Source organism: Alligator mississippiensis, chromosome 4, assembly GCF_030867095.1.
Source record: "Alligator mississippiensis isolate rAllMis1 chromosome 4, rAllMis1, whole genome shotgun sequence".
Taxonomy (NCBI): Eukaryota; Metazoa; Chordata; order Crocodylia; family Alligatoridae; genus Alligator; species Alligator mississippiensis.
In genome coordinates this window covers 160,072,381-160,089,129 of record NC_081827.1, presented here as the reverse complement: position 1 = coordinate 160,089,129, position 16,749 = coordinate 160,072,381, and the positions used below count along the sequence as shown (strand labels likewise).

At 46.7% G+C, this 16,749-nt stretch overlaps 1 protein-coding gene across 1 annotated transcript in view; it reads right to left on the bottom strand.

Moving 5' to 3' along the window:
• SCN4A (sodium voltage-gated channel alpha subunit 4) overlaps positions 1 to 16,749 on the bottom strand; it is a 117,124-nt gene that overhangs the window by 77,705 nt on the left and 22,670 nt on the right. The window contains exons 10-12 of the mRNA XM_019475818.2: positions 11,324 to 11,476; positions 10,105 to 10,228; positions 6,747 to 6,985 (exon numbers count right to left, since the gene is read on the bottom strand). Of these exons, the coding sequence (XP_019331363.1) occupies positions 6,747 to 6,985; positions 10,105 to 10,228; positions 11,324 to 11,476 (516 nt within the window). The remainder of the gene's footprint in view (positions 1 to 6,746; positions 6,986 to 10,104; positions 10,229 to 11,323; positions 11,477 to 16,749) is intronic.

Genomic DNA, 16,749 nt, shown 5'->3' with positions numbered 1-16,749 from the left:
CCAAATCTCTCCAAATCGAATCAGAGGGTTCTGATTCGTAGTGGATAGGTCGGTATTGACCTGGAAGGGTGTGGGCAGTGGGGTCCCGCAGGGCTTGGTCCTTGGACCAATACTCTTCAATGTCTTCATCAGCGACTTGGACAAGGGAGTGAAGTGTACTCTGTCCAAGCTTGCGGATGACACAAAACTGTGGGAAGAAGTGGACACACCGGAGGGCAGGGAACAACTACAAACAGACCTGGACAGGTTGGACATATAGGCGGAAAACAACAGAATGCAATTCAACAAGGAGAAATGCAAAGTGCTGCACCTAAGGAGGAAAAATGTCCAGCACACCTACAGCTTAGGGAATGACCTGCTTGGTGGAATGGAAGTGGAAAGGGATCTTGGAGTCCTAGTGGACTCCAAGATGAACATGAGTCGTCAGTGTGACCAAGTCATCAGAAAAGCTAATGGCACTTTATTGTGCATCAGCAGATGCATGACGAACAGAACCAAGGAGGTGATACTTCCCCTCTATCGGGCGCTGGTCAGATCGCAGTTGGAGTACTGCGTTCAATTTTGGGCACCGCACTTCAAGAGGGATGTGGATAACCTGGAGAGGGTCCAGAGAAGGGCCATTCATATGGTTAAGGGCTTGCAGGCCAAGCCCTATGAGGAGAGACTAGGGCACCTGGACCTCTTCAGCCTCCGCAAGAGAAGGTTGAGAGGTGACCTTGTGGCTGCCTATAAGTTCATCACGGGGACACAGAAGGGAATTGGTGAGGCTTTACTCACCAAGGCGCCCCTGGGGGGGGTCACAAGAAATAATGGCCACAAGCTAGCAGAAAGCAGATTTAGATTAGACATTAGGAAGAACTTCTTCACAGTTTGAGTGGCCAAGGTCTGGAACGGGCTCCCAAGGGAGGTGGTGCTCTCCCCTACCCTGGGGGTCTTCAAGAGGAGGTTAGATAGGCATCTAGCTGGGGTGATCTAGACCCAGCACTCTTTCCTGCCTATGCAGGGGGTCAGACTCGATGATGTATTGAAGTCCCTTCCGACCCTAACATCTAGGAATCCATGAATCTATGATTCAATTCAGAGAGATTCAAGGGTCCTCCGATTCAATTTGGATTTGGAGATTTGGCCACTGAATTGGGCCAAATCTCTGCTGAATTGAATCAAGGACTGAAGCTTCGTACAGCCCTAGAAATCAATCCTTCTGCTTGAGTCTTGTTTTGCTTCCCCTCCCCACAAGGTTTTCTATGCAGTTACTTCAAACCATCTGTCTGTGTACTAAGCAAATTTGCTGGGAAGGGGTGGTAGGAAACCCAGTCATCTGGCTACTCAGCCTGAGACAAATGTGCTTTCCCACGCTCCGATGGAGTTTGGCACTCAGATGTCTCTAAACACTATATTCTCCATAAGACAGATTTTCAAAAGTGCAGACCCCTGTATCTGAGGCACAGAATCTCAACAGGCCAAATTCTGGCTACTTCTTGTTATGTCCATTTAGGAGCTGAGTTTTCCTGTGTTTCTTGGTGCATGTGGCTAGACTACAGGGTGAAACATTTTCTGAGTCCATAATGGCTGACCCATGTCTGAAGGGGTAGCCATACAGGTATAGTTTCTGCTCATGCTCTGTACCTGTTTTTCAGCTAGTGCTGGGAAAGCTCCTCTGTCTTGTCCCAAGAGTTTAGGGCAGCCTGTGAGATTTTATTCTACATCTTTGGCTCCAAATCCTGATGCCCAAGGTCCCATTTATACGCAGAGTCTAGACTCTCACTGTTTGAACTCATGAACAACACATCAATCAAACCTGGAAGAAGCCAGGTGGGGCATGGAAAGTTGGCTCCATAGCCTGATGCCTCCCCCTCCTCGCCCCTCCAGAACCTCATGGCACATTCTGCATTCAATATCCATGAAATCTGAAGGGGGAAAAGAAGGGCCAAGAAGGGAGAGGACAAAGTGGGGAACTGCTGGATTCCATGACAAGCTTTTCCTCTCACCCAGCTGGTATCAGAGCAGATTTCTCTAGGGCAGTGGTTCTCAACTTTTGCAGATGCAAGACACCCCTGGATAGACTCAAGGCAGCCCTCAAAAAATGCCAGCACTTAGTTTTCACTCCTTTTTCCCTACAGAAAAATAATAGAGCAGGTTTTCTATTGCAAAGAACTCAGAAAGATCCAAACTGTAGATTTCTATTTGAAATCTCTGGGTTTATCTTGTGCATCATGTTTGTAAACCTAACAGTGCTAACATTGGTTGGCACCCCATGGCACCTTTGAAAGGATCTCAAAGCAACCCAGGGTGCTGTGACACCCTGACAATCACTGCTCTAGGGTGTAAGAATACCCATGGGCCCCCCCTCCATGAATCAGAGAAGGAAGTAAGAGCCATGCTGCTGGGGGGAAGGCACATGGCCTCTGTGGGGATATCAATGTAAGTGCAAATGCTATAAGACCTGCTCCTGCTAACTGCTTGGGGATACTGTGCACCTACCCAAGGCTCAACAATGGGAGCATGAGTGAGACTCACTGTACCCTGCATCTCCTTCATAAAGAAATCCATAGAGAACCATAAGAGAAAGCTTTCACTTGAAGCTGCCTTTTGGAGAGCTCAGGGGCTGGACAAACAGGGGTATTTATTGCCCAAAGGAATGGAGGGAAGGAGCGGCACCACCTTTTCGTTCTGTGCTTCATTCCAACCAATGGCCCTGGCCAGTGGTGTAACTAGGAGGGAGTGATAGGGGTAAGCACCCTGGGTGATGACTTGGGAGAAAACGGGACAAAAAAAAAGCAACTGCTGCTGGCAGCCATGTATTTGCAACTGTGAATGCTGTGTTAACTGATAGTCATCATTTCCACCTTGCCACATGCACCCAGGTGAATCCCTACACTTCTGGCCCTGGCCAAAACAGGGGAAGCATGAGGGGCAATCTGCAGTCCTTATTGCACACCTGGCCGTTCAGGGAGGGCCTTGTGCTTCTCCAAAGAGCTACCCTGGTGCCTGCAGGCCTACCCCATCCTATACAAAGGCCTTAAAACCCTTCGTTTACACTGTGCACAGGGACCCTCTTCTGTACCCCTTTCCACTGCAAAAGAGTGACCTGACCCCCCCAGGGTAGGGTGCTATTTTTTATATGCCAGGGCATCACAGTCAGTGTATGTCACTGCACTGCTTTTCTCACAGCTGAGACTGACTGAGGAGAAAAACCCTCCTCTTACCTGATAAAGAAAAGAAAAACCCAGTGAACAAACCTCTCCTTCAAATGCCCTCTGAGCCAAGAGTAGCAGAGCTAAGGAGTACTGCCCCACAACAAGGGAAGTTGCAAGGTTCAGCAGAGGAAAAGCAGAGGGAAGTACAAGTGCAGACAGCTTGGCTTTCCTGGCTTGCCTCTTTAGCCCAGCATGCCTTGGATGGCCAGGGTTTTTTTGCCTACGTTGTTTCTTCTCCAGAATGCAGCTCTCTTCTCATTATGTGTGTGACAGTGGCACATGGAGGCCCCAGCTATGAATACGGCCTCTGCTATGCCAGGCCAGGCAATGAAGAAACCCACAACAAATCCTACCCAGAAGCTCTAATAAGGCCTGAAGACAGACATTTGTCCTCTTTGTACATCAAGGAGACTTGGGCAAGGAGGGACCAAGGGTCAGATTTTCATACCAGGTGCTGAGCTCTTTGGAAATATGTCAGCATGTGACTTAACTAAGGTTGCACACCAGAGCAGAGAGCCAAACCCAGAGCAGCTGAACCCTAGGTCAGCATCTCAACCTAAAGTCACTCCTCATCTCTGCTCCTGCCTGCTTCATGGCCACAAGCTGTTCCACATTCAGGTCCCAGTTTGCCTCTTGGCTGGCTGTAATAATTTACGGCCTCCTCCTGTTGCCCATTCATTGCTATTCATCCCCCTACAGGGAGAAGATAAACATCCTGCTCGGCCACAGCTGCTAGATGGTATACAGACATGCTGAGGCTTTATCTTTGGGAGAATCTTTCAAAACACTCGGTTTGTACTGTGCAGATGTCCACGAGGACGTGTGTAAGCTGGGAGAGGGTTTGCGAGCAGCAAGATTGTTGCTTATTGCACAGGGGAGCATGCCTGCTCTCCCAGAGAATCCCTTAGCTCCACACACCCAGCTGTCTCCCCCACATGCTGTGTTTCTGGATATAAAAATCAGCTTGATGATCCCAAGTTGACCAGAGGAAAAGCTTGAGCTGATTTTGCAGATCAACTGTGCTAAACACGATAGCCTATTAATCCTGTTGTATTTCCTGAATGAAATCAAATCCAAAGCAGGTATGTATGTAGTATCATTCTCCTGAACCCAAGGCTTGGCCCCCTAGTGTAGGTCACTTCAGTAACTATGCACAGAGATGCTAAAAGGGCTGGATTCAGGCAAGCAACTGAGGGAAAGCAGGGGATGATGGATTCCACCTGTCATACAATGGGAATTTGAGGAAAGACACTCATCATGGAGTGAGAACCAGGGAGCAAGGGGACTTTGATGAGTATAGTGGGCTCTGTGGAGGCAGGTGCAAGGTCTGAAAGTATATGGTGGAACAAAAAAGAGAAAGCCCCAGCTCCCCTTCAGCTTCTCCCCAAACTCTAAGTAGTTCTGTTAAGGAGTCACAGGAGTGGTGCATAGTCACCTCAGCACCAAAGAGTGCTTTATGCCACCTGCTCTTGCTACCAGCCATGGTCAGAGCAGCAGGGGAAGGGCAGCATCATACGCAGACTTCTATGGACTGAGTCACACTTGCTGGCTTCTCTCATTCCTATTTTGGAAGAGGCTTCAGCTATGTTCTCTAAGCCATGGGATGCTTCTTCTGGCAGAGGACCCTGGCAAGGCAACTCACGTGAACTTCCCATTTCCTCAGGCTCATGGTTGCCTCTTCCCTTCTTCAGTGAGGTCTGCCATCTTAGCTAGCACAGGTCAGCCCTGTATTTCTTTCTGCTGTCTCCCCCTTCTCCTCCACCATGCTAGCCTCTTGCTGTCTCCTTCCATGCTATCCCCACCTCTGGTGCTCCCATTTCCTGTTGCTGAGACCTGGCAAGTCACAAGGGTAAGAGGGTCAATCCTTGAAGTCATGCGTTGATGTTATCTTTGCTTCTTCCTTGCTGGTCTGAAAGTTTCAATTTTGGATTGATTTCTTTCCTGAGAACTATATGATCTGGAAGCAGTGCTCCATGACTGCTTGGAGACTTAGGAACTCAGCTTTCCAGCTGGGTATAGTGTTCCTTGAGTCATCCAAGCCAAGTGACTAGAATCTGAATTTCTAAAGACCTGAAAACCTGCAGAGCTCAGGGTGTTCAGGTAGGGCTGAGATACTCAGCTCCCCTGATGATCCTGCCCATCAGGTCTCAGGTAGCCCACTGTTGAATGTGTGTTGTGTGTCCCCTTCTGTGTCTGATCTGCAGAAAATGGGGGTCATTAGTACTCCTGGATTTTTATCTCTAGATATATTACATCAGGTTTCTAGGCCCTGTAACAGGCTGATCTCCTCTGCAGGTAAGTTGCAGGACAGACTTGTTGCATGCACTCACCAGTAGGCTACAGAAAGGTAGCCACTTTGGAAATGACTTGCCTTCGTTGCTGTCTCAAGAAGTTGGTGAAATATTGGTGGATGGCACCAAGTCAGAAACACAGGCTGGGGGCAGAGGGGTGGGGAGACAGGGAAGGGAGGGAATTTTGAAAGCACTCATGGGGAAATAAGCATCCAAATCCCACTGTATTTGACAGGGTTGGGAAGCTGTGCTCCTGTAGGCCCAACTGAAACTCCAGACCTGGCTGCTGATTGTATAATATGTCTCACAGCCTAAAGGAATGTTGAAATTGACCCCTCGCCTCCCAACCCAGCAAAACTCAAAGGACACCTGGAGTCCCTAGTGACACCAACCCTATCCTGGGTCTGAGCACAGGAGGAGCTTGGATGGCCCCACAATGCTGAGAAGATGGAAAAAAAAAACCCTTTTCAAAAACCAAAATGAATGAGATTGTCTTTCAGTATCATCAGACCATAGTGGTACCTCTTTAGCATGGGACCAGGAATGGTCCAGGTCAAGGCACTAGGTTTGCCAGGAAGGAGGTCAGAGCCGGGGAATAAGATATGACATTTTCTTAAGCTGGACTACCTGCCCACCTTTAAGTCCAGTGACCTTGTACTTGATCTGTCACCCAAATTTCCAAAAACGTGTTGAGTGGGGACATGAGGTCTGATGTACATTGATTAACCAAGGCTAAAAGGAAGCTGGTAGGACCATTACTCAGGGCTGTGTCTTGATGGGAAAGCCCATTCCCATTGATTTTGTTTTTCACTCATGAGGGCCTATAATTTACAGTTTCTGACTAAACTCTCTGCAGATCCCTTCTCTGGTGCTAAGAACCATTCTGGGGCTGTGACCTATGCAGGTGCTCTGAAAGGGCCTCCACGCCATCACACATTAGTAACAGCAAGGAATTGTAGGGCTTCTCCAGGGAAGCTCCATCAGGAAAAAACACTGGTTTCCTTGCTCACTTCTGCCTCTGCTGGTTGCTTTTCTTTATTGGATCAGTGCCTGTGGAGTCTGTGCACTTTGCAGTTACACTGTGATCAGACCCAACACCTACTTAGCAGTACAGAAGAGAGGTTTCCAAACACCTGTGGTCACTATTCATAAAAGCATTTCCTTGGACTCTGTAATAGAAGTGCCTTCTGGAGCTGCCGTTTGCTATTATTGCTGTAAATGGGGGAAAAATATAAGAAGAAGCCATGATATTTCCTACCAGGTTCCCCACAGTCAGCACATTCTCAAACTCTTCAGTCATTGGATAGTGTTCCATGGCCATGAACAGTGTGTTGAGCACTATGCAGATGGTGATCCCCAGGTCGACAAAAGGGTCCAGCACTATCAGCTTAACAAACGCCTTCAGTTTCAGCCACGGAAGACAGCAGTCCCAGACAAGGAACGTTTTGGCAAATTTATACCACCAGGGTGGGCACTTCCTGTGAGCTTCCTCTAACTCTGCAAACAAGACACAAAGCCTCTGTGTCATTCCCAATGTTCCTCCTTCCCTCAAAGCAACCACATGCAAACAGCAACAGGGACTTGCAGAGAAGCCTTGTTCTACCCTAGCCCTGGCACAAGCATAGTGCATGGTCCTACACCTTCAGACTGGCACTTTGTGTGGGCAGATGTGTTAGCTGTGGCTGCAAAAGGCAACAAGGTGAAAAGTGATTCATTATGCTTGTGCCTAGGAACATTTGTTGCATAAAAATGTGGTAGGCGTCATGGGAGGTTGATACAAGGCTAGTGGAGCATAGACATTTGCAAGACAGGTACTGCCTTTATTTTTGAGAATGCATCCATTAGATTTGCTCTTGAGCGCTCCCTTCAGGCATTTCCCAACATTTTCTGCCTCTGAATAGCAAATCATCTCTGTTAAGAAAAGTGTACAAAACTGGCTTGGCTAGGTGGAGGTTAAAAGTAAATCTTGCTGATTCTGGCTGGGATTTTCAAATGAAACCTTGGGATTTAGATGCTCAAATTGCATTGAAATCAAGCAAAATTTGAGTACCTAACAGGGGTTCTCAACCTTTTTAGACTCAAGGTGTCTCATTAAGCTCAGGGCACTCCTTATTAGACTCAAGGCACCCATTGGAAAGTCCAGCTCTTAGCTTTCACTTGTTTTTGACTAAAGAAAAATAATAAAGCAATTTTTCTGTTGTAAATTGCTCAGAAAGATCCAAAAGGCCAGAATGTTTTTAACACTATAACATCTCTGTGTTTGTCTTGGCAAGCATACGTAGCTGTTTGTACTCCAGGGTGCCCTTAAAACAAAATGAAACAAAGTGTCTCATGGCACCTTGGTTGAGAATCACCAGCGTAACACCTTTGGTTGCTTTGAATATCCCAGACCCAAGGACTATTGAATCATTGAGTCTTGAATGAAACTCAACCAAAGCTGAGTAAAGCTGATTCATGGTACTAAGTGGGAACCTTTAAAGGGCAAGATGACTGACTGACTACATCTGATCTACCAATGCTTTCCTTCTTTTCTGATCTTGGCTGTTTTGAAGGTGGACTGTCCTCTACCATAGTTGAGATCAGCTGGGATGTCTGAGCTGATGGTTTCTGTGTTGGACCAGGCTGAAGCTTTTGTACGTGCATCTAGAGATGGGACTGGATAAGTGCCTAGAGCTGGAAATATGCATTTCAGCCATAGGAATAAATTAGGGCATGAATATAGCAGGGCTTTGTTTAGGAGGTTCAGATTCAGAGAAATCACTCCTAGCACTACATGCTGTGTAGGAAAGGAAATTCTCAGGCTGAAGCTGCAGTATAAACTATTGCTGATTTAATGGTACATTTTACCTGAGATAAGAAGAATGCCACAGATGGGCCCAGGTGGCAAGGAATTATTTGGTGAATTTAATATTTTAAGGTATTACTGTAATTATCCAGAATGTCACTCTGCTCACTGCTATGCTGTCCTCATACAAAGAAATACACCGCCTCTACCCCAAGGAATGTGAGACAAAAACACTGCTTGGGGCTTATCAACATAGTGTAAAGCCTCTGGGTTCAGTTCAAGAGCATGTGCCCATAATGTCTAAAGCTAACAAGGCAACTCCTCTAGCTTGCAGCTGCAGAAGACTCAAAGTTGCTAGGGTCCATACACTAAAGGCAGATACAGCTCACACAGTGAACAGTGGCCTACATCCACACTCCAAGACAAACAACCTACCAAGGAAAGGGAAGAGAGATAAAACATACTATAAATTGATTGCTGACACATAGACTATGGAGCTGGAGTTAGCCCTGAGTTGTATTCATCATGGACATTTCTCCTTGGTCTGACTGGACTTAATGACCCTGCAGGTCTCTGCCATTCATGTTCCAATTAAGTGATGTTTATTAGGACTGTGCAAAGCTTCAGGTGGTGATTTGATTCAGAGGTGATTTGGCCCGATTCAGTGGCCGAATCTCCAAATCCAAATTTAATAAGGGAACCAATTTAAAGGTCCAAATCGATTCAAAGCTCTGTGAATCTTTGGCAAAGATTCGGAGAGCTTTGATGATTCGGGCAGTCTCTGGTGGCTCCAGCAGGGAGCTGCAGCCACTCCGAGCTGATAAGTACTAGGGGTGGGGGAGGGGGGTTGTGGGAGTGGGGAGGGGACCATGGTGGGACCACTGCCAGCCCCCTGACCCCCACCTGCTCCCCCAGTCCTGCCATGGCTGCCCCGCCTGCCCCAGCTCCCGGTACTTTAAAAAAGAGCCCTGGTGTTCACCGGGTGCTGCCAGGTGGGGGGTGATCCCTGCTGCCCCCCACTGCATGGGGGGGCTGTGCCACAAGCCCCCCCCGACACTGCCCTGCTCCCCCAGCCCCACCATGGCTGCCCCGCCTGCCACGGCTCTGGCCCTGTAAGAAAAAAAAAAAAGGCGGAGAAAAGCCCCAGGACTCACTACTCCTGGTGGAGCCTCAGGGCTTTGGGGGCTCCTGAAGAGCCCCCCATGTGGCACAGAGCAATGGAGGGCAGCGGGGATTGCCCCCGCCGGCAGGAGCGGTGAGTCCTGGGGATTCTTCAGGTTGTTTTTTTTAAAGGGCTGGAGCTGGGGCAGGCGGGGCACCTGTGAGGGGGCTGGGGGAGCGAGAGGGGTATTGTGGGGCTCATGGCAGAGCCCCCACACATCATGGGGCAGTGGGGATTGCCCCCCACCCAGCAGCACCTGCTGAGCTGGGGCTTTTTTTCCCCTCCCAAGTGCAGGGAGCTGGGGCAGGCAGGACAGCCATTGGCAGGCTGGGAGAGGGGCGGGTGATGGGCCTGGCTGATTCAGAGATTCGGCCAAATCAAATCAGGGCAGTGATTCGAATCACCGAATTGAATCACTGTCCCCCAAATTGGCTGAATCCGAATCCAAAGCAAATACTAGCCGCTTCGCAGAAGCCTAATGTTTATCTTGATAATCTATATTTTGTAGCTTTGATGCTCATTGCCAGCACTGAGGTCAGCCTATAAATACAATATAGGAAAGTGCTCTTTGCTGCACTTGAGAACATCTTATGCTGTGCAGTCTTCAGTTGAATAGCAAGCAGTGCCAGCTTTGTGCTGTGGGGGAGGAGGTCGAAAAGCATGTTGTACCTTCCATGGTGCTAGAGATAATACTGGTAACACTCTCTGCTCTCTTCTGAAGGCTGGGACCATCTTGTGGGCCCACTGCCAGGTGGTTATAATCCACTTTATCTTGGTCATCGCTGGGATTGCGCTACAAAAAAGGAGCATAGGTCATGTGGTAAGAACATGTTTTACAGGAATCCATTCAGTACATTCAAGGTAGGAGAGCATAACAACAACAGTTATATGGCCCATGGACACAGTCCAGTCCAGTGCCTGTCATAATGAAGAATGACACCCAGAAGCTTAGGGTCTATTACTGGTGAATAAAATCAATCAATCAAACCCTCATTCAATGCCTGCATTAAAGAGAGGATTCTTGTGTCCTAGCTGCCAGCAGTATATCAGGGAAAGGACTGAAGCCATAGACTGAGAACATGAAGGAGACTCATGAGCTCATAAATGGGAGCTGTATTTCTAGGAAGTTCCTGGTACCACAGGAGGATACAGGACTGTAAGGGTGTCTATGCTAATGTAACTCAGACATTAATAGGACTCAGGAGAAACAACAGCTGGCAGAGCAAGGGTAAGAGAAGCAACAGTTAGAGCAGCTGGAGTTCCTGGCTCCTTGACAAGTCAGGGACCTTACAGGTCAGAGAGTACAGGAGTCAAGTTTAATCTGCTCTACCCCAACATCTGAAAGCAGCCCTTCCTCTCTCATTAACCTGTGTGCTCTCCTTTACCTTCAGGGACCTGTAGAGACACATGTGCCCAAAATGGGCACAACTGGAGCCGTATGCACATACATGGGGTTAGGCTTCAGCCCTCAGCTACAGGAATTTCTTGGGACATATGCACACGTGCATAGCAACCACCCAAATTCTACTTGGTGCAAATGTGCTATAACATGGACGAAAGCCTCTTCCTCTACCCAGAGATGCTACCTGGCATAAGGGACCTTCTTAGAAGATACAGAGCTTGCAAAAGAGCCCAACACAGGACCTATAATTTAGGGACTGGAGCCAGGACTGGCTTGACTAGAGCATTCCTATACTCCACCATTTCTGCTCTGAACCCTATAGAAGACATTGCAGTAAGCAAAACCAGTTGGATCTCAGGTCTCCTCTAGCCCCTGTCAGGAGTCTTACTGGGTCCCAGCCACCCATGCTTGGCCCTCTTCTGGGGATGAACCTTGCCCACCACACAAAGACGTGCAACACTGAGAAGAAACAGGTCTGACACATACTTCCCTTACTGTAGCAGATCGCTCCAGCACAACCTTGGGGACGACTCTGCCATTGCAGTCTTTCAATTTGTCTTGGTCGCTGTCTGCATCTTGGTCCGAGTCGCCCTTCTTTTTCTGAGTCGCAGAGCAAGCACTTAACTTACGGTCTTTTAACTGCAAAGGAACCAGACCTGAGTGATGAGAGTTTCAAGGGGACTCACTGTGCACGTGGGGCTGGGGGTGGATTCACGCTGATCAAAGAGGAGTATTCTAGAAGCAGTAATTGCCGATTCTCTGTCCTTAAAACTGAGCCTTCCCCCAGTCTGTTACATATACAAACTGATCAGGATGTGCAGATGTAGAAGGAAAGGTTCTGATTTTAAATTTTTTAATTTTAATAAGTCCTTTTGAAATAATTATTTTTTTATATAGAAAAAAATATTGAAGAGTTTTAAAAGGCCAAAATACACCATGCATGTTTTTCAGTTGTATCGCAATAAATGTTTTTTTTTCAGAATTATTTTGGTGGGAAGTTCAGGAACATTTTGTTTTCATTTTGCAACACTAAAACATTTTAAATTACATTTTCCCTGAAATAGAAAACAGCAGTTTCTACCCATCTCCCGGAAGCTTGATTACCCCAACTTTACTAATGAGGCAATTGAGACTCATGATTTGCCAAGCTCACATGACTGTTGACAAGAGGAGTACTGCTTCCTAGCCCCTAGGCATCCTGTCATTTTTTTGTGCTAACAGGCACAAAATGGGCTAATAAGTAGATATGTCTGCTGAAATTATAGTTGATTTAAGCAATTTAGTGAACATCTGCTTCTTTCCCAGAGAAGTAGAGTAAATATTGGAGGGATGCCCTTCTCTATAGACACATTATCAAGTCTTTCTTGAACAGCTCCTTAATTAAACAGGTCAGGGATATGTATTTGAATTCTTCTTGTATCTACTAAACAGTGTCAAGGTTTAGAGTAGATTTAGCTGGCAAAAAATGTTCTTTTCCTTTATTTTCCATGGCTGTACTCTACTAAAAAAGACCTTATGATATATAAAATCAGCCAAGTAGAACTACTAGGTTTTCATCTGTTTTCCTTAGCTTCTCTCACAATAAACTGCTAGTGATCAGGGTTTAGACAAAGACTGAATCAGGCCATATTAAACCTTTCTAGGACAACACTTTGTGACTCTAAACAGCCTTGTAGCTTTGCTGCAGGATCCAGGCAAAGAGAAGCTGTTATGCAAATCCAGATATTCAGTAATGAGGAAGGGGAACACATAGAGACAGTGGCCAAAAAACAATAAAGTTCCTTGATTTTTGCAAGTTTTATTCCTTTACTTCTACTCCCACATGGAGGTGAAAAGCTCTATTTATAAAATTGGTGATTTTAGCTTCCAATGGCTCTCTTGACAGTCTTCTTAAGAGCTGTTCCAGGTTGAGCAGAAACTTCCCAGCTTGATGTCCCTAGTAGGGCTAGGTGAACAGCTTGTAATGGGTAAAATGTAACGAAACTCAGAATTTCTGGTTCGTGGGAAACTGAAACTTGTTTTCATGCTGAACCAGAACAAAACCAAATTTATTTTTTTTTAAATCATAAAATGGTATTTCTAAAAAAAAAAGTTGGTTTCAGAAAAAAGATTGTGCAAGGATTTTGAAATGTCATGACAGCATTTCAAAAAGTTTCAAATTATGTTTTTTCACTTTTATATTAATTTTACATTCTAATGACATGTCAGTAGTGGTAGTGCATAATATAAACTACCAACAGTGGGTGCCTCTACACATACACCGAACTGTACAGTTGTTACTCAGCAGTCATTTAGTACTTGCTTAAGCACACTACTGCACAGTAGTGTCAGCATCACAGGACCAAAGCTATATTGCTGTAGCAACGAGCTACAGTGATGTACCTCGTTGCTACGGCGGTGTAGCATCTCATGTAGACATGCCCATTGACTCATAATATGGCATCATAAAAAAAGAAAAGAAAATATTCCGTTCTATTAAAGAGAGCTGCTATTGAGAATTAACTGAAGCATCTTACTTCCCTTGCAAGATAAAAGTATCTCCTAGTTTTCTAATGACATACTTTCACAAATTCATATCAGTTTCACAGAACTGTTTGTCCAAAAACCCCCAAATCCCCAAAAGTCAAAATGTTATGTTTGGAAAGCTTTTGATTCTATTTGAAATTTCCCTGAATTTTCCCTGAAAAAATTGAATATAGCTGAAATCAGAAAGAAACATTTCATTTTGAGTTGAAAGAAACATTTTGTTTGACAAAAAGTGCTTTCCCCAACTTTTTCAGATCCAAAAAAGTGTGTTAACATTGAACAAACACAATTGTTTTTGATTTTGAACAAGCACCTGCAAATCAAAAAAACATTATTCATTCATATTTATCAAGGACTTCAGTGAAAGCTATACATACTCATATTTGCTAGGAAAGAAGGCTTTGTAAGTAAGAACTATAATAAACTTGTATCTCTTTTGATTAGCAGAGAAGGATATGTCTACCCCATTCTGACCAGTGGGCCATGCTTAATAGAGGACAATGTATTTTAATGGGATCCTGAGTACAGTCTGGAACAAAGACTGTAAATACCTGCCTGCACTGATATTTTAAAAAATGACCTGATGAGTTTTAAGTACCTGATTCTCATTGAATGGCTGTAGCCTTGAGGTGCCTGACACCCTCAGACTGCTTTAAAAACTCCAGCTTTAATATTTCTGTATCTTCCTTTTCCCATCCATATGAAGGAGGTAATGAGACTTGGCACCTCATTAGGATGGTTTGGAAGGTTCATTGGTTAATGTTGCACAGTGGACTAGATATGGTCACATGGTAACATCCTGCTACACCAGGGGTAGGCAAAATATGGGCTGTGGGCTGAATCCAACCTGCCAATTAATTGTATCCACTATAGCCCACAGCTGCCCCTGTGGACCTCCGAATGGGGCTGAGCTCTGCATACTCCCACCTTAGGAGGAGCTTAGGAGACTAGTGGGGGAGGCACTGAGGGCCCAGAAGGTAGAGGAGATGGGAGTCCATGAGGGATGGTCATACTTTAAGGGGGCAATCCTCCAGGACCAAAGGATAACAGTCCCTGAGAGAAGCAAGGGGGGTAAGAGTGCTCAGAAACCCCCTTGGCTCAGCAAGGGCATACAGGAATGCCTGAGGACTAAAAGGGGGGTGTACAACCAGTGGAAGGGAGGAACTATCACCAAGGGGGAGTACTCCTCCTCGGCCCGGGAGTGTAGGAGGGCTATTAGGAAGGACAAGGCAGAGATGGAACTCAGGCTAGCGTCCAGGATTAAGGAAAACAAAAAGTCCTTTTTCAAGTACATTGGGAGCAAGAAGAGGGCACCAGGCAACGTAGGGCCCCTGCAAGATGCAAACGGTAATCTTGTGGCCACGCCAGACAAGAAAGCTGATATTTTTAACAGTTTCTTTGCCTCTGTTTTCTGGAACAGGGACCGGGATATCCCACCTACCAGAGGCAGGGACAATCTTGGCGATAGCTCTATTAAGCCTTCAGTCAGCACAACTGTAGTTAGGGATCTTCTGGCTATTGTGGTCCCAATTTTCAAGAAGGGGAGGAAGGAGAACCCAAGTAACTATATGCCTGTAAGCCTCACTTCAGTGCTTGGGAAGATCTTGGAGAGAATCATCAAGGAGCACATCTGTGGGGGGCCAGCAGGGGAGATCATGCTCAGGGGCAAATCAGCATGGGTTCATCAAAGGCAGGTCCTGCCTGACCAACCTGATTGCCTTTTATGACCGAGTAACTAAATCCCTGGATGATGGTGTTGCCGTGGATGTAGTCTTTCTAGACTTTAAGAAGGCCTTTGACACTGTCTCTCACCCCATCCTCATCAATAAATTAAGCGACTGTGGCATTGATGCCTACACAGTTGGATAGGTAAAAAATTGGCTGATGGGGTGCACCCAGAGAGTAGTGGTGGATGGGTTGTACTCATCCTGGTGAGATGTGAGCAGTGGGGTACCCCAGACCTCGGTCCTCGGGCCTGCACTGTTTAACATCTGCATCAGCGACTTGGACGAGGGGGTAGAAAGCACGCTGTCCAAATTTGCTGATGACACTAAGATGTGGGGCGAGGTGGGCACACTGGCCATAGGGTATAATGGGGAATCAATGAAATATCTATAACTTTGTTGTTTTTTGTCCGATTTGGATGAAACTTGCAGGAATGGTAGTCTCTGCTGAGAGCATGAAACCTGCCAAGTTTCAAGAAGATCAGTGCAGGGCTTTGGGGGAACTGTACCCCAAATTCTTGAAAGCAAAACGCCTGTCACGGCTGTGTTACACCACAGGGGGGGTCAAAACTGCAGGAATGGTAGCTCTTGCTGAGGCCACAAAGCCTGCCAAGTTTCAAGAAGATCAGTGCAGAGGTTTGGGAGGAACTACACCTCAAGCTGCAGACAAGCAAAACTCGTGACATGGGTGGCCCTTTGTGTGTTAGGGTGCAGCGGGGTGACAGCTGCAGAGATGGTGGCCCCTGCTGTGGTCACGAAGCCTGCCAGCTGTCAAGGAGATCGGTGCAGGGGGGTTCTGGGGCCCTGCACCCCTAGCTGCTGACAGACAAAACTCGTGACATGGGTGCTTGTGGGACTGACTGTATCTGTCTTGGGGCAGTTGATAGTCTGTATTGATTCTTTTCTCTCCTTAGCCTGGCTAATTGATGGCAATTAACTGGCTACATTAGCTAGGTACTGTGTATTGAGCTGGTCCCTGAATGAATCATGATTGATTGGTAACTGGTAACACAGTAGCTTAGCAGCCAGGCCTGCAGTAGTGTCTCCCAGGCCCCACAACAGAGTCTGTCCCACAACCACCCATGGCAAGAGTTTTGCCTGTCAGCAGCGAGGGGTGCAGGGCCTCAGAACCCCCCTGCACCAATCTCGTTGACAGCTGGCAGGCGTCGTGGCCGCAGCAGGAGCCACCATCCCTGCAGCTGTCACTCTGCTGCGCCTTAATACACAGTGTCACCCATGGCACGAGTTTTGCTTGTCCACAGCTTGAGGTGCAGTTCCCCCCAAACCCCTGCACCAATATTCTTGAAACTTGGCAGGCTTTGTGGCCTCAGTACGAGCTACCAGCCCTGCAGTTTTCACCCCCCTATGTTGTAACGCTTAGATGTGACATGAGTTTTGCTTTAAAGAATTTGGGGTGCAGTTCCTCCCAAACCCCTATACTGATCTTCTTGAAACTTGGCAGGCTTCATGCTCTCTACAGAGTCTACCACCCATGAAAATTGCATCCAAATCGGACAAGAAACAACGAAGTTATAGATATTTTATTGTTTCCCCATATACCCTATGGTCAGATCTCCGAGGCGGCTCCGAACCACTTTGGGAAGCCAAACAAGGCCAGCGCTTCAACCTGGATGTGCTGCTTTGGGCCCCGAAGCGTCCAAA